The sequence below is a fragment of the Ursus arctos genome, unplaced genomic scaffold, assembly GCF_023065955.2.
Source record: "Ursus arctos isolate Adak ecotype North America unplaced genomic scaffold, UrsArc2.0 scaffold_28, whole genome shotgun sequence".
In the NCBI taxonomy this organism is placed as follows: domain Eukaryota; kingdom Metazoa; phylum Chordata; class Mammalia; order Carnivora; family Ursidae; genus Ursus; species Ursus arctos.
In genome coordinates, this window is record NW_026622963.1 from 38757056 (window position 1) to 38774443 (window position 17388).

The following is a 17388-nucleotide window of genomic DNA, read 5'->3' on the forward strand; positions in this document are numbered from 1 at the left end:
CAGTTAATTTATTTCACCGAACTCTCTGACAGTCACACAAAACCAAAATGAGGCGGACCTGCCTCTTCCTTTCCTGTTTGACTCCTCTTCTTAATGGCCATGTCAAAGCAGTCAGTGAGTGAATTGGGCTTTTAAAATCACTGACATAGCTTTTAAGGAGCCCACGAACTTGCAAATAACAGCTACAGAAGGTTTTAATTAGCATAATGTGAAAGAAAGTCACTTGACCTCTAGGTGCCCTTCTCTGAAAGGTGGGGTAATGAGCCGGCCACCTGCTAGCTCTTTGAGGCACTTGCTCCTTAATGAGGCGGGGGGTGGGTGGGTGGTGGCCAAGTGCCTGGAGGAAGGAGGGAGAAGCTCAGGGCATGCTGTTCTCACCGGACCGCTTACCTCTAGACGCCCTCTGGCGACCAGACTCCTGTAGTGTTTACGGTACCTTTCGAAGCGGTTGTGCCTGTGCCAAGATGGTGTGGCTCACTCTTCTCCTGTGGGAGGCGATGGGTGGTCCCTGTCGCCCCTTCAGCCCCGGCTTCTGTGGTTGGACTTTGGGGACTGGCCGTCCTCAGTAATTTCCGTCTGAAAGCCAAGCCCAGTTCAGTCACCATCCTGAGATCTTGGAAGGGCATGTACGTGGACGCAGGAGCCAGCTCATTCTGTGTGGTCCCAGAAAGCTGGGCTGGGTGCGGCGAGAGCCCGACGAGCCCGGGTCTCAGATCAACGGACAAGCGAACGTGCCCTCGGTCAGACGGCCACGTGCTGGACAGGCATCTTCCGAAGGCAGAGGGCCCTGCCACCAGAGACAGAAGCTGTCGGTCAGGGTTCTTGGCTTGCAGACACCTGAATCTACCCAGTTCGTCTTCACAGAAGAGTTTGTCCTGGTGGACGGCGCTCAGCCTCTGCTCCCCCTCCTTCCCCAGCTGATGAGGCTGGAGAGCTGGAGCCAGCGTGCCAGGCTCCCTCAGCGGGGCTCAGACAGGCTTGCACCCGAGGTGGAGGTGAAGAGGAGCCACAGTCGTGCCACGTCTGCTGATCTCCTTGCAGAAATGCCAGTGTCAGACCGTGGCTTCATGCGTGTTAGGAAGCCGAGCACCCAGTGTTTGCTGGTATGGACGGCAGCAGGCCCAGCATGGCTTCCGAGCTGTCGCCGTGGCTGAGTTTTCCGACCATGGTGACTATCCTGATTGTGAGACTTGGATCGTCATAGAAGCTTCCAGAAGGTAGCAGCCTTGGTGTGGTGCTGGAGCCGTGGCAGCTCCCTTGAGCCCTGGGGGGGTCGTTCCTGCTCCAGCGCCCTCTGCAACTCCTCCCTGGCGGGTCCGGAGCAGCGCGGAGAACCTCGCAAACCACTGGGGCTCCGGGACAGGTCACAGAACAACCCTGCAGACCGGGGCCACCCACTAGGGGAGCTGAAGGTACGTGACTACTGAGGGCTGTCCTCACACGCTTACCCCTCTACCCCCTTCTGTTCCAGCAAAACACATGCCCGGTTCTCCACATAATTCAGTTCTGAGGCAGAGCTTCAGAATACAAATCATAGCCAGATCCCGACCTGCAAGGGAGTCTTGCAAATGTGGTCATGGTGGTGCAGCCCCTGTGGTTCAGGAGGGTACCATGGGAGCCAGGCCACGGGGTTTACTACAGAACCACTGACTTTCAGGCCGGGAGAGATCTGGGAGCGTAGACTAGATCAGCCTTCAAAGATGCATGAACTTGGGCTCTTCAAGTCGGAGCCCAGATCACAGCTGGTTAGAGGCAAACGTCTGGCTGGTGCCCCGTGTCCCCGACAGACTCCGAGGCAGGAACTCCTGCATTTGCTGGGAGCTCAGACCCCATGCGCCCAGGGTCAGGGATCCATGATGCTTCCCCGAAAGGAAGGCATCTTGGGATTTGGAAAACCTCCTTTCCTTTGAGTTAGGCTAACCAGGGAGCAAGTCCTAACTCTGCCACCCACAGTCTGTGTGGCCTTGGTCAGGTCGCTCACCCTCTCTGAGCTGCAGTTTGCTCCTGAGCAAACTGGTTAATCATAACGCTGTCAAATGGGATTTCCTAAAGAAGGACGAGTCAGAAGCGTCTCGCACAGGGTAAGCACTCAGCAGATGTTAGCCCCGTTTTCCCTGACGCTTTGGCCGTCAACAGGTAGCTCTATTTCTGTGCCACGTAGAGGTAGTGTTTCCTAAAGGAGCAAGAGAACGTAAGGCTTGTCTGCGTTCGCTCGGAACGTCACCCTTGAGCTGCCGGGAAGCCTGCAAACATCCTCAGGCCCGTTCTCACCTCGGCGACTTCTCAGGCAGGTGCCCCCGGATCAGCCCAGTCTGAGGCCATGCCTCCCAGCACGCGGTGTTTATTCATGAAGAAGCAGAAGGCGGGCCCGTTAGGACCTATTGCAGGAGCACACACGGGCTGAAACCGTCCCTATGGTGTGCGGTCTGGGGCTGAGCTGAAGCAGCCCTTCGGTCCGATGCTTCCCGGGGAACAGGAGCTCTGTGCCCCGTGTCCCCCCTTATTCTCTCCAAGGGTGGCAGTGGGGCTCAGAGGAAAGGGTTCTGCCCCAGGAATCCCTGGGAAGATGGGGCTCACCCACGCTCTGTCCTGTCTCTGGGCCTCAGCTGCTTTATCCAACAGGCACGATGGAAACTGCCAGCCCCGCTCCCTCCCAGAGCTCAGATCTGCGATCCGGACGCTTAGGGTGGGCTCATCCCCTACCGGGGAAGACACCCGGTGCTCAGGAGGTAGTCCGCAAAGGTCTCTATGAAGCGCAGCTCTCGTCCAACTCAGTCCTAATCCCTGAGGCTGTCAAACCGTACACGGCAGAGTCACTGCCTACATGGGGCTGGGCTCTAAAGTCAGCACTTCACTAAAAACCCTGGTTAGTCACATACCCTTGAACATCATCCGCTGCATGACAGTATCATTTTTCCATAAGACCAGTTCTTCCCATCAGTTCTCCCTCCAGTTTGGGACAGGGAAGCACCAGATACAGTAGGGGCTTGTGTCTGGGGGCTTCGGGCTACAGGGTAGAAAGTGTTCGATGCTATGGACAGGGGCGTGCTGGGAGAAAGGTGCTCATGTCATGGGAGACAGCTCCATGGGGTTGGGGGGGAGATGAAGGGCTGAGCCGGCACAGCCAGAGCCAGAGGAAGGACAGGCAGGGTCCTGGACACCAGGAGCAGGGGAGGGGGGGATGTGTAGGCTAGGGCTCTGAAAGGTCAAAGGCCAACAGGATGGGTGGGGGAGCCGTGCTGCCAATGGGGTCCCTGGCAGCCCTGCTGAACCCTCCCAGCCCCCCTGCCCTTCTGCTCAGCAGGGCCTTGTCTTAAAGGGTCCTTCCCTGGTCTGCAGGGGATGGTCAAGAACAGCTCAGATAATGGTGTTGTCCACAGTGAGAGAGAAGCATTCACACCAGGGCCTGGAAGGTGGGGAAGCCTTCAGGGAACGTGAGGGTGCTGGGCCCTGGTGGGTTTGTGGGAAAAGGGGGTGAGCGCTCTGGCATTGGAGACCCTGTGGGAGGCCAGGAAGCTCAGCACCTGCCAGGTGACAAGAGCTCCAGGAAGGTGAGGCGCTGCCAAGGATGGAGACAGAGGCCGGAGAGCTGGGACTTGGGTCTTTGTGCGGGCCTGGGGGTTCTGAGCAGGGAAATGACTATAATCCATGCGGATGCCTCCAGAAGCCCAGCCGGGCAGCGGGAGTGGGGTTAGGAGGCGAGTTAGGAGCCCAGGCTAGAGGTGATTCAGGCCCGATGAGAGCATGGGGGTGGGGGTGTGGGGAGATGCAGGAGGACGGGGACCGGGGTGCGTCCCTTCTACCGTCGCTGCGTTGGTCCCGAGAAGAGCTTCCTGAACGGCAGGACCAAGTCACCACACCCTCAGGCACAGCAACACACACAGATATGCCCGGTCCGAAAGCAGAGAGAGACTGAGATTTTGTGACCTGTGGCCTTCCCTAGGCCGTGGGGCTCTCTGCTGCCAGGCTGGGGGGCCTCCCCACCATCACTGCTGCCGACACAGTAGGCACGACCTCAGCCGGGAAAGACCTTTCCAATTCGGAATTCTAAACGCTGCATTCACTAAAGTCACAGAAGTACATTTGGCCCGAGATCCGCAGAGGTCCCTGCCTCCCGTGTTCTGCAGTCCAGGTGCAGAGCGACACGGAGCCTGCCTGTGGGGTGATGTGATTCGCACGTCCACTCGACACACATTTACTGAACACCTGCCGTGGGCCAATTCTGGGCCCAGGGAACAACCTGCCCGTCCCTGTCCTCATGGAGCCCACGTTCCAGCCAGGAGATGGACGGCAGGCTGTGGGTGGACAGACAGTGTGTGAGACCATAGGAAGTCCTGTGAGGAGGAATAAAGCAGAAAGCTGTGTGTGAGGAGGGCTGGCCTCGCCGTCTATATTAGGGGTCAGGGAACGCCCCACCCGGCAGGTCGCATCGGAGCAGAGACCCTGAGAAAGTGAAGGAGCGAGCTGTGTGGACATGTGGGTCAGTGTTCCAGGCAGAGGAACCTGCAACGGCTGGAGAATGGCTGATGCTCGTTGTTCGAGGGGCAGCAAGGAGGCCGGCGAGGCTCAGGCAGAGAAGTGGGTTGGGGGGGGTGCAGTGCAGGGCCCAGGTGGCCGCAGTCAGGACTCCGGCTTTTCCCCCAAGTGCAGGGTTCTGAGGGGAGGACGGCTGGAGCTGGCTTCCACGGTAACAGGCCCTCTGGTGGGTGTTTGGAGACCGGCCAGGAGGCCACTGCTGTAGTTCAGTGGTCGTTGGGATCAGGGTGAGGTATCACACCCGTGGGGGGAGAGCAGAGGTTTGTGGGGGCGAGGCCCGGGGCCCCGGGGTCTGGGGACGGAAGGTCAGATGTCAGCGGTCCGAGCCTCGGATGAACAGCATCGGGTGTAAGTGCTCGCCCTTCGTCCTGACCCGTCTAGTCCGCCCGGCGCTGCCGCGTGTGGAGGGAGACAAACTAGGCTGGGACGGACAAGCGCCCCATAGGACGGCCCACTAGGGTGTCTTAAGAGTAAAAATATACATATCCGTTTTTATTGCCATGTTACAGGCTGTTTCCTTAAGCACCGCTGCCCCCCACCAGCTGGTTCTCCCATCTCTGTGGACATCACGGGAGGGACGGAGCCCGCTGCTGCCCCCCGGAGGCTACGCGCCCTATCGCACCCGAGCTGTACCTCCCCAACCTCCGGTGTGGGGGGGTGTTCTGGGCACACACCACGGGTGGGTGGGCAGGCAGAGCCGCCAGCAGGAGCCCGCAGGGACCTGAGGACGAGCGGTGGTCCGTCTGCACGGACCCCGCGCTGGCCTGCGCTCCGCAGCGGGCTGGAAAAGGCGCCACGGAGCTTGACCAGCAGAGACAGCCCTGAGATGGGCCAGCTTCTCAGGCTCCCTTCTCGGTCTGACACGTGAGAGCTTACGACATCCCCCAACCAACGGAGTGTGGTTTCCGTGGCCCCCGCCGTCCACCTCCCTCCTGGCAGCCTGGGCTGTGCGGGGCTGTCCCTTGCTGGGCCCGCCTGTCCCGCCACCCAAGGTCTCCCACCTTTGTTTCTTCCTGTGCCGGGGGGGGGGGGGACCTCTCTAGTCCTACCAACGCGCGAGGGGCCATAGTTCCCCCATCTCTGGACCTCCGATTTTTAATCTGTAAGACAGAGCTAATGTTACTTATCTTCAATTATTTATCTGCAATTCAATTTGAATCGAATGAAGATTGCAGATGGGTGCTGTGAAGTGCCTGGCATGGCGTCTGAGGAACTGGGTCAACGTCGGACATTAAGGTGGACTCAGCTTAGACATCATTTTCCCCAAGAGACTTTCTTTGTGCCACCAGCTGGGGTTAAATGTTCCTCCGTGCTCTAGAATCTGTGTCGCTGGGCACGGGCTGTGTGTCCGCACCAGGGTAGACCCCTGGGATGCAGCATAGTCCCCGCTGACTTCCCCGTCCTGACCCCTGGACCCTGTGCACACCGTATGGCAAGGGGGATTCAGGCTGCAGATGGAATGAAGGCTGCTAATTATTCAGCCTTGGGAGGGGGAGATTATCCGGATTATCCAGCTGGCCCCGGTAATCTCAAATCTTCTTGTAAGTGATGGAGGGAGGCACCAGAAGCAGAGGGCCCAGGGACACCGCGGTGGGCGCAGGGCACGCACGGGCCGAGCCAAGGAGGAAGAACGCCTCTGCAAGCTGGAAAAGTCAAGGAAATGATTCTCCCCTCGAGCCTCCAGACAGCAACGCAGCCCGACGGACACCTCGGCTTTAGCCGTGAGCCTCGTGTCAGAATTCCAACCTCACGGCAACGAGATAACACGATTGTGTTGTCTTAAGCCACTAAGTTTGTGGCAATTTGTTACAGCCACTCCTGAAAACACATGCATGTGATGGGCGCAGTAGTCTGTCCTTGTTGTCGTTGTTACTGTTCCAACTTCACCACTGAGGAAACCGCAGGTCAGAGAAGTTAGGAAATTTGCCCAGAATTGCACAGCTAGTAAGTACTATCAGATCTTTTGATGCAAGTTACCAAAAATGAACTAAAGCACAAATTGGCTTAAGCTACAAAGGGGTGTATTGGCTCACATAACTGAAAAGAATTTTAGAAGTTCTTGTGGAGAACAGGATAGGATTGATCCAGAAGCTAAAAGGATGACACCAAGGACGCAGTTTTCCTTTGTCTCTTCTCTCTGTTTTCTGCACTCTTGGCTTCCTTTTCAGTTTCCCCACAGCAGACCCCACAGCTCTGGGCCCACCATGGTGGTGCTTAAACGGCTGCAGTTGCTCCAGATGTCACCACCTCCCCACAACCTCTGGAGGAGAAAGGGAAGCTTTGTTTTCTCAGCAAGTGTTGTTGTGCTTTGTTGCTTCTAATTATGTTGATTTCAAATTCCTGAGCCAAATTCTGAGTCCAGGGGGTGGACCTGTGCCTGGGGAGTGGGAAAGGGTCCAATAGCCCAAAGGAAATCATAGTAGTTTGGGCAGAAGAAACAGAAAATGGGTATTAAATGTCTGTAGTGCTGGCTGAGAAACATCCCGACCACAAAGTTTCTGGTAACACTGTTTTCTGGCTCTTTGGACACATTGTCAAAGAGCCTGTGTCCTGCCTGGACTGAGATAAGCCTGGAGCGGTCCTGACCTCGTCTGCGTCCCCAGCCCCGCGCAGGGCCAGGCTGAGATCAGCCCGCAGAGAAATGTGAGCTGCCCTGGGGCTGCTCTTCCCCGGCCCAGACCCGCTCAGGAAGCTCCACCTGCGAGAGACTGGGGGGGGGGGGGCTGCCCAGACAACATGTTTCTGAGAAAATACAAGGACTTCAGCGGAGGTAAGAAGTGGCTTGAAGTTAAAGGGAGCTACGTGCTTCCTGCAGCTAGAAGCCCCTTAGTTGCGTCTCATGGGGCCGCTGAGAGGGTTTCAACGAGATAAGGGAGCCAAGCACGGAACAGGTTTGGAGCCGTGTGAGCAGTGATGATTTTTATCAGCACCTGGAGTGACATTATCTGTGCAGGAGCTCCTCACAGGCGGGCGCGTTCCTCTTCAGTATTCTGGAATGTAGCAGGTAATGTTTAAGAGGTGGTTGAACCAAACGGAAGTGTCCAAGGTACCAAGAGCCCAAGAGTCAAGTTGCTATCAATCGAATTGTTAAATCCAACTTCTATTTTCAAATTCACTAGGACAGCTTGCTGTTTACCGCATTCCTGTAGAAAATTATTTTTAAAAGATGAATCATTTCATAATTCAAATCATTTCCATCTCACTTGCCTGTTGTGCGGATTTGGGAATTCTTACAGGCACGAGCAGGTTTCTTTCCTTCCTTCACTCACCCATTCCCACATCGACAAGATGTTTTGGGGCCGCTGCCGCATGCTGGGCCCTGGCCTGGGGCCTGGGAGAGAGGGACGGACGGTAGACGCTTGCTCCTTGCGTTCAGGAAAGCACAGAGTTGTGAACCAACAGACAGTAACCCAAGACCTGCAGCCCAGGGAGCTGCGTGCTACGAGCGGGGAGCCCAGGCAGCCAGGAGGGCAAAAAGGAGGGAGCCCGAGGCTGGGGAGTGGGAGACGGTTCACAGAGAGAAGCCTTGACTGTTTCGAGGCCAGCCAGCCGTCCGCCAGCTGCTGAGTGTGCCCGGGACCCAGGTCGAAGGTAGCTTGTGTCCGGGGAAACCCAGGCAGCCTTCGTGCCATATGGGACCGGTGTTGGGTAAGGAGAGGTCTTGTGTCAGGCGGTAAGACTGGACAGTAGGGTAGGGTCAGGTCCAAAAGGGCCTCGGCTGCTGGCTGGGGAAGCTCAGATGTTCTTCTTGAAGGTAATGGGGGGACTTTGAAGGGTTTTAAGCAGACAGGACGAAGAATATCTTGGGGGCTGTAAAGGGTGTGGGGCAGTGGCGAGGGGTGGGCAGGAAGACCCACTAGGAAATGACAATGAGGTTCAATTATATAAAAGTGGGGGGCTTCACCAGCAGACACTCACTGTCTCAGTTCTGGAGGCTGGACTGCTGACACCCAGGTGTGGGCAGGGCTGCTTCCTTCAGGGGCCGGGAGGGAGAACACGCACCTGCCCCCCCGACTTGTAGGTGTATCACCCCGATCTTGGCCAGTGTGAGCGTCTGTTTCTTCACGTGGCTTCCTTTCCTTTGTGCGTCCACGTTCCTGTTCTCTCTTATAAGGACACCGGTCACTGGATTAGGACCCACCCTACTCCAGTATGACCTCATCTTAGCTAATTACACCTGCAATGACCCTATTTCCACATAAGGTCACATCTGAGGTACTGAGGGGTTAGGACCTCAACATTTGAAATTTGGAGGGATGAGATTTAAGCCATAATCGTATTTTTGAAACTTATGTTCTTCTGTCATTTTACCGATGGTAATTCTGACTTTTCCCCTAGAAAGAAGAATTAGGGTCTGAGGAATAGTATTTCTATCTTATCATGGTCCCAAGGACACCGTTCTGCAAGCCTTCACTGACTTCATCACCACCTGCTGGCAACAGATACAGATTTTAGTGAGTTTCTAAAAAAGTTAAATATGTGCTCGAATCCTAGCAGCTGAAAGAAAAACCCCTTTGCTGCATCCCATGTGACCAGATACGCAGAAACCTGCTCCAGGATGCAACAGTCCCCTTCGAGTTCTTACACCAAGGCTGGCGGCCAGCCACGCTTACCTTCCCTGCAATCGGACTCAGCCGTGACTTCCAAGGTGAGCCACAGAATGGCAGGTGTTCTTGTGTATTTTGATTTTTTTTAAGATGGCATTTATTTTGGAACTGTCGATAACTAAATAGGTTCCCCCGTGTAGAATTAAAACAGACGGGATAAACCTGGCAGCACTCAGGGCTTAGCGGCTGAGAGGCCATCCGGAGAAGATTCAGAAAGGCGTGGGGCCCCCCACCCCACCCCTCACAATAAGTGAGACTCCGTCAAACCACAGAGCTGTGGGTGGGTAAAGACTGGGTCCCCAGAGTCCCACGCACTTGGACTTAGACCTGATCTGATTCTCGGTAAGAGAGGGTTTGGTTAACAAAAGGGAACTAAATGGAGTCAGGTGCCTCCGGCGTGAAGCAGTGAGCGGGACACAGCATCCCCCGTGCGACATTCCTGCCAAAGGGCATAATCGAGGTGTAATCCTGAGGAAACACTCCGGCAGACCCAAACTAAAGCACATGCTGCGGACATCGGGCCCGTAGTCTTCCAGAACGTCAGTGCCATAAAGGAAAATGAAAAAGCAGAGGAAGACTTCCAGATTATGGGGGACAAAAGAGGGGTGACACCTAAATGCCAGGTTTGATCCTGGATTGGATTCTGGATTATTGAAAGAAGCTTCTAGAAAGGACAATATCGGGACAGTTGGCAAAATTTGAATACACATTATAAGTTAGATAATAGTATTGTAGAAATGTTAACTGTCCTGAATTTGATCACAGCACTGTGATTGTGTAAGAGATTTTCCTTGTTCTCCGGAGAGATGTGATGGGGTATTTGGGGCTGAGGTGTTATAATCTCTGTAATTTACCCTCAAATGGTTCAGGAAGAACTAGAACAAGAAGTGATGAGGAACTTAGCAATACTGTACTGTTGCCTGAAAGATGCTGAGAGAGTAGGGCTTAAGAACTCTCTCACAACTAGTGAAGTGACAGAGGTATTAGTGAACTTTGTTGTAGCAAGCATTCCCAAATGTATTTCAAGTCGTCAATTGTACACCTTATATATCAATTACATCTCAAGCTGGAAAATAAACAAGTAAATAAATGCCCCCAAATATTGAGGATCTTATTATGTAATATATAAATATATATATATAGAGAGAGAGAGAGAGAGAAAGCAAATGTGGCAAAATGTTAACACTAAATAAATCTAGGGGATGTGTGTGAGGAAGTTTATCATAATCTTCTCACAGTTTCTGCATCCTTGAACTTTTTTTCCAAAATAAGGAAGTTAAATTAAAGAAAAAGAGAGGGAGCTGCCCAGGGCGCTGATTTCAGGGGCACTAATGTGTCACCATTGTGCTAAAAAATCTCAGCAGAAAGGTAACTTGGAAAAAGCATATTACGAAAACCGCTCTTTGAAGAACACTGATGCTGTTGGGGAAAAATGCCGGGACTTAGGTAGAGAGATGAAGTTCCCAAGGGCAGCCTGCAGGATGAACAGACGGTTACTGTCAACGTGTGGCCTCATAGGGAAGGTCCTCCTCTGCTCTTCCCCTGTGAACTTCTTATCTCTCTCCCAAATGAAAACCAAATACGTATTTGCCAAATGTTGAAAGGAGAACCGAATGATTAGGCTTTCTTTTTAATCTGTTGTTGCCCACAGTACGACCCTGAACAGGTCATGTCATTCATTAGACAGACAGTAATTTGGTACCTACTTTGTGCCAGGCACTGTACTAGATGCTGGGGACAGCACGGGCCCTCCCAGAGGGTACAGGCTAGTGACACGTGGCAGACACTGGGGGTTGCCAACCTCACCGATGTTGCCTCTTCTTCCTTGCTAATAAAACTCCAATTTTGGGGGCACCTGGGGGGCTCAGTCATTAAATGTCTGCCTTCAGCTCAGCTCATGATCCCAGGGTCCTGGGATCGAGTCCCACATCCCGCTCCCTGTTCCGTGGAGAGCTTGCTTCTCCCTCTGCCTGCCGCCCCCCCACTCATGCTCTCTCTCTCTCTCTCTGACAAATAAATAAAATCTTTTTAAAAAAGTAAATAAGTTCATTGAAATTTAATTCACCTATCTTAAAACCTTTTTATTTTGGGGGGCGCCTGGGTGGCTCAGGGCGTGATCCCGGAGTTATGGGATCGAGCCCCACATCAGGCTCCTCTGCTATGAGCCTGCTTCTTCCTCTCCCACTCCCCCTGCTTCTGTTCCCTCCCTCGCTGGCTGTCTCTATCTCTGTCAAATAAATAAATAAAATCTTAAAAAAAACACACCTTTTTATTTTGGGATCATTTTAGATTTAAATGCAATTGTAAGAAGTAATAGAGATGCTGCATACTCTTCACCCAGTCTTCCCCAATGTAACAGCACAACAGCAAATACGGATATAGACATTGATACCATCCTTTGACCTCATTCAGATTTCCACTGCTTTGCCAGCTGTGTGTGTAATTCTATGTGATTTTATCTCTCATGTGACCACGGCCACAGGGAAGATACCATTTCTGAGGATCCCTCTTGTTGCCCTTTTATTTTTTTTTTAAGATTTTATTTATTTATTCGACAGGATAGAGACAGCCAGCGAGAGAGGGAACACAAGCGGGGGGAGTGGGAGAGGAAGAAGCAGGCTCATAGCGGAGGAGCCTGATGTGGGGCTCGATCCCACAACGCCGGGACCACGCCCTGAGCCGAAGGCAGACGCTTAACCGCCGTGCCACCCAGGCGCCCATTGTTGCCCTTTTATAATCACACCCACTTTCCTTCTCGGCTATACTCTACCATCCCCGAGCCACTGGCCAACCACTAATCTGTTCTCCATTTCTGTAATTTGCACATTTTCAAGAATGTTATGCTAATGGAGCTGTACTGTATAGAATCTTTTAGAATTGGCTTTTTTTTTTCATTCAACATCGTTCCCTAGATGTTGTATCATCAGGTTGTTGTATCATTAGTTTCTCCCTTTTTATTGCTGAGTAGTACTCCATTGTGTGGGTGCACCACAATTTGTTTGATCATATGCTTGTACCATATTTCTTGCTCGACCGACTGAGCCATCCAGGCCTCAAAACTTGTTTTTGTTTTTTGTTTTAAAGATTTTATTTACGTGACAGAGAGACAGCCAGCGAGAGAGGGAACACAGCAGGGGAGTGGGAGAGGAAGAAGCAGGCTCCCAGCAGAGGAGCCCGATGTGGGACTCGATCCTGGAATGCCGGGATCACGCCCTGAGCCAAAGGCAGACGCTTAATGACTGCGCTACCCAGGCGCCCCTTCATCCTTATTTTGAAATGTCAACTGCAGGTGAAAAAATGTTTATATTCTGGAAAACCATTATAAGTAGGTGCCAGCATCGGATGATATCATTACGTCATCAGATAATGTCTGTGTCTTATATAATAATATTTCTAATAAGTTACTTTCCTTTTATATTTCCTTTATATTACAGTTAGGGCATCATGTAGATTCTTTTATTGTTTTGTGTAAGTTATGTTACCTGTGAATTTCCTGCCCGTTATCCTCCTCTAAAGGAGACTTTAGAAAATCATACGCCTTGAAAGGCAGTGTTGGGTTTGATGGGGTGGGGAAGGACTGATCTAATTTCTGGTCCAAGAGAGGTCTGCCAAGGATCTTCAGGAAAATATGTTCTTTGATAAAGAGAGAGAGATGCTCTGGGGCGCCTGGCTGGCCCAGTCAGGAGAGCATGCGACTCTTAATCCTGAGGTTGTGAGTTCAAGCCCCACGTTGGGCAAGGAGACGACATTAAAAAATAGTAATTACAGAGAGAGATGATCTGCACCGGTTCCCCTCCTGCTTTGGGAAGTTGTAGGATAACATCGTGTTCTGTTTGGTGTGGTCATCTTACAACCGTGAGGTGACAGGTCTGAGAAAGAAAAACCAAATGCTGAGGCGCGTGAGGCCAAACTAAGGAACAAGCCCGGGTGTTTGACGATGTGACTGACCCCTGCGCACTGCCTACTATGGAGTGTGTCATGGGAGGTGATTACAGGTCTGTGTTGTTTAAGCTACTGTTCCTTCCGTACTCTTGCATGCAGCTGAAATGTGGGGAATATAGGAAATCAGCAATTACAATCAAGTGTAATAAAGTGCATTTTCTGCAATATAGGATAGGGAAGCATTTCTTTTTTTTTTTCTTTTTTTAAGATTTTATTTCTTTATTAGAGAGAGAGCACAAGTGGTGTAAGAGGCGGAGGTAGAAGCTGGCTCCCCGCTGAGCAGGGAGCCTGACGTGGGACTTGATCCCAGGACCCCTGAGATCATGACCTGAGCCGAAGCCAGACGCTCAACTGAGTGAGCCACCCAGGTGCCGCACGAGAGAAGCGTTTCATCATGTTCCCAAACCAGACTGGGGGGTGGGGAAGGTCAGCAAGTGCTGCCTGTAGGAAATAGTATCTGGACTAAGGCCTGAGGAGGAGCAGGGGTTAGCCAGACAGCGCACAGCAGAGACTTCCATGAACACAGAACAGCACGTGGGAGAGAAGGGATTCTGCCCAAAGAAGTTCTCTGGAAAAGGGGAAGAACCACAAGTGCGAGATACCAGACCAAGGACTAAGCTGAACCTCTGGGCTCGGTCATCCGTTTGAACCGAGTTCAAGTCCTGAGTCACTTGGTGCCTGGGTACCGTTGGGTAAGTTCCTCCACGGTTTGTTCATCATCGTGAAGATGAAGACTACAACAGGACTCATGTCCTGGGTTCTTTCTGAGAAGACCGCTGGGGTCGTCCAGACAGGGAGTGTTCAAATCTGGAGCGGGGTGGGAGCGGGCGGGCGGCTAGAAGGGTGAATGAAGGGGAAATATGCTGGGGTTTGCACGGACAGGTCTTGGGCACGGAGGTCAAGGACGGTGTGCGGGTCTCTGGCTTGGACAAGCGGGCCACGGCGGTACCATCCACCGAGGCAGGCATCACGAAAGGACTCGTGGGTTTGGGGGGGAAATGGTGGGTTCCGTTTTGGAGGTGCTGTCTGGGGCGTCTGTGGACGTGGTACTGCAGCACACCCACATCTCCGGGCTCAGGAGCCGTGGCCGGGAAGCAGCAGCCGCCAACCACGAACGAACCCAAGGGACCGGGTGGGACGGGCCGGCGCTCGTAGAGCCGGGGCGCAGGGCAGAGCCCTGGGGTCTCCGGACACCCCGCCGCCGCGCGCCAGGCGCAGCAAGAGCAGCGTTCGGGACGGGAAGGAGAGAACCAGGCCAGCAGTCCGATGGGAGGGGAAGGCCTGGAAACCGGGCTGGGCCCGCGGCGGCTCGGCGGTGGGGGCCCTGCGGGACCGGGACGAGGGGGCCGTGCCGAGCGTCCGGGGCCGCGGGGTGGGCCGACGCTGTTACCGGCGGAGTTCTCGCGGGAGTCCGCGCGCCGCCCGGCCCCACAACCCCCGCCGGACGCCCGCGAGCACCGCCCCCTGGGAGCGCCGCCCCGCGTCTTTCTTTGTTTCCACGTCCGAAGATCTCGCGACAGTCGGGCGGCAAATCCCGCGAGCGCAGGCCGGCTGGCGCTGCGGCTCTCGCGGTGTTTGCGCGAGACTGCCCCCTTCCTGCTCCCCCGCCGGCCCGCCCGCCTTCTTCCCCTCTCCCCGCCGGGCCTCCCCCGCCTTCCCCCCGCGGGGCCCCCTCCCCGCGGGGATACTATGGTCCCCGGCGATGGACGCCCCAGGTGCAGGTCAGTGCCGGCCCGGCGCCGCGTGGCTCGCTCCCGTCGCCGGGGGTCGCTCGGCCGGGGCCCGCGAGCTCCGGCCGCGCTCCCCGGGGGCCCCGGCCGCCCTCGCCGCGGCCCGGGCCTGCGTAGAGCCCCCCCCGCAGCTGCGCGCGGCCGCTCCTCGGCAGCCCTGGCCGGGGTCGGGGGGGCCGCCCGCCTTGCCGCCGCCCCCGTCCGCGGGGTCGGCCGGTGTCTCCTAGCTGGGGTCCCGCGGGCCGCTTGTGGGCCCCGCCGACCGGCCCGAGCCCCCCCGCCCTTTGCTGCGGGCCCCGGGCAGGGGTGGGGGGCGGTCAAGGCCGGGCTCGGGTCACCGGCTCCCGGTGCTGCGGCGCTGCCTCTCCCCACCCCCCCTGCCCCCCTGTCCCCTGCCCTTCCTGCCCCCCTCCCCTGCCCCTCTGCCCTTCCTGCTGCCCCCCTGCCTCTCCTGCCCCTGCCTCCCTACCCCCATGCCCTTCCTGCCTCTTCCTGCCCACCCCCCTGCTCCCCACCCCCCTGCTCCCCTGTCCACCTCTCCCCCCCACCCCGAGCATGAGAGGGAACACTCTTGCTCTCTGAGGGGGCTGTGCTCCTGTCTTCTGCCCTGGACTCACGGGTGCTGCCCTCACGGAGGGTCCTGCCCACCCACAGCGATGAGTCTGCACAAAAGACCTGACCTGAAGGTGCCCCCCCCCCATGTTGGGAGCTGGGGAGCGCTCCAGTGAGACCCCCAGGTTCATGTCGTGCAAAACCAGAAAGACGTGTTCTCTTGGGGAGAATCTGCTAAATTACCCAGATATTTTGTTGTTCATTTCTACCTTCAGTCTAAGACCTGGTAGTCTTACCTGCTAAGTTTTGTGTTTTGGTGTGGTTTTGATTTTGTCCATGTTGAATGCTCTGTGAAGATTGTCATTCGATGATTTTTGAAAAAATCAGTCCTTCTGACAATTGTCCCCTTCTCAGATTGTTCTGTCTGTACGTCGCATTTTTCAAGACTTGTCTTCCCACAACGCCTGTACATCATTTACACCATTCTTGTTTGTCCTTTCCGGTTATTCTTTGTTACCACGTTTCAGGAGTTAGTATCTTACCTGTTTTTATTTGACAGAGTCCTGGTTTGATCTGTGTTGTCCAGTACGGTGGACGCTGGCCATATGTGATTATTTAAATTTAAATTAATAAAAATTAAATTTTAAAATTCAGTTCCTCCGTTGCTGTAGCCACATTTCAAGTGCTCAGTAGCCACGTGTGGCCAATGGCATCTTACTGGACAGTGCAACTAGAGAACATTTGCAACATTGCAGAAAATTCTCTTGGACAAAGTGGGCTTCCAGTTATTTTCATTTTAAATTAAGGTACTTTGTAGCTGTGTTTAATGAAAGCATATATATATTTTTTTCAGGATACGCCTTTGAGTACCTTATTGAAACGTTGAATGACAGTTCGCGTAAGAAGTTCTTCAACGTACCTAGACTTGGAGGCACCAAGTATGGTAATGTTACTTAAACTTTGGGGGGTTTGTTTAGTTTGTAATAATAAAAATGCATTTGTTAAGCTGAGCTGAAGAAATGTTAGATTTACTCCCACCATGTTGTAACATGCAAACCTACACATAATCTCTAACATTTTAAAAACTCCTTTTGAGACAACTTTTTGTTAGAGGAGGGTGTAAGTCCATACTTTAACCTCTCATTTTAAAATGTAAGTTAATTTAGCAGTGATTTTTTTCCGCAGAGAAACTATTGCAATTTAAAAACAACAGTAAACCCTAACTGATGATAGTCTACACCTATTACACGCATGCTTCAGTTTTTCAAGTGAACAGAGCCCACGATTCTTTACCTGTAATACCTGAATAGGCATCGTCAGCGGCCCCTGATGGAGTGGTGCTCCAGTACTGCGCATGGTCTACCCTGGATTGTGCGCCAGCTCTTCTGGCAGACCTTTGCAGGCGCCTGATTAGGGCCAAACCTTTCTCTGAGATCTCAGAAGAGTGAACTTGGCTCAACCCTAGGGAATTGGATGGAAGTCTTGACTTTATTGTCAGTTGAGCACCTGAACCAGCCAATGAAGAGAAGACCTGTTTGGAAAAGTGGTTTTTGTTTGTGTGGATTTTCTGGGAAAACTACTAGGAAAGATAAATGCCAGATCTGTTGCAGTGCATTTTGGAGGGAGCTCTCCTTTTAATCTTTTCTTATGCTATTTAATTAAGATTGCTTTCGTGATTTTTCTGTAGATTTTGATGTATTTAAATATTCTAGACTGCCACTAACAGTTTTTCTTGTACATTGTGAGAAAATTTCAATGTGTTGGGAGAAGCAACCTGTCTTAGAATTAGGTTGCCTTTAAAAATAAGAGGTTCACCAAAATGAGAGCAGTACCCCTTACCTTCCATGTTGAGGTGCCGTGATTTGTACTGAGACAGGTTGGTCATTTTCGTAAGCACCACGTGTCTTTAATTCACATTTATTTTATCCTTTCACCAATGATGAGTTTGTATTAGTTTTGAAAAGGGAACAGCTAAATTGCTTATACATAAGAAAGGATTTTTATTTCCCTTTACTTCCTTC

General features: G+C 53.2%; 1 protein-coding gene across 2 annotated transcripts in view; it reads left to right on the forward strand.

Moving 5' to 3' along the window:
* Positions 1-13581: 13581 nt before the first annotated feature.
* Positions 13582-17388, forward strand: part of IREB2 (iron responsive element binding protein 2) — a 46019-nt gene continuing 42212 nt past the window's right edge. The window contains exons 1-2 of one of the 2 annotated variants that reach the window (XM_044388473.3): positions 13582-13777; positions 16221-16310. Coding sequence is in view for 1 of the 2 variants with exons in the window: in XM_026510635.4 (XP_026366420.1) it covers positions 14788-14806; positions 16221-16310 (109 nt within the window). In the remaining variant the exon portion in view is untranslated. Of the gene's footprint in view, positions 13778-14605; positions 14807-16220; positions 16311-17388 lie in introns of those variants that run through there. The other variant, XM_026510635.4, reaches the window with a different exon arrangement.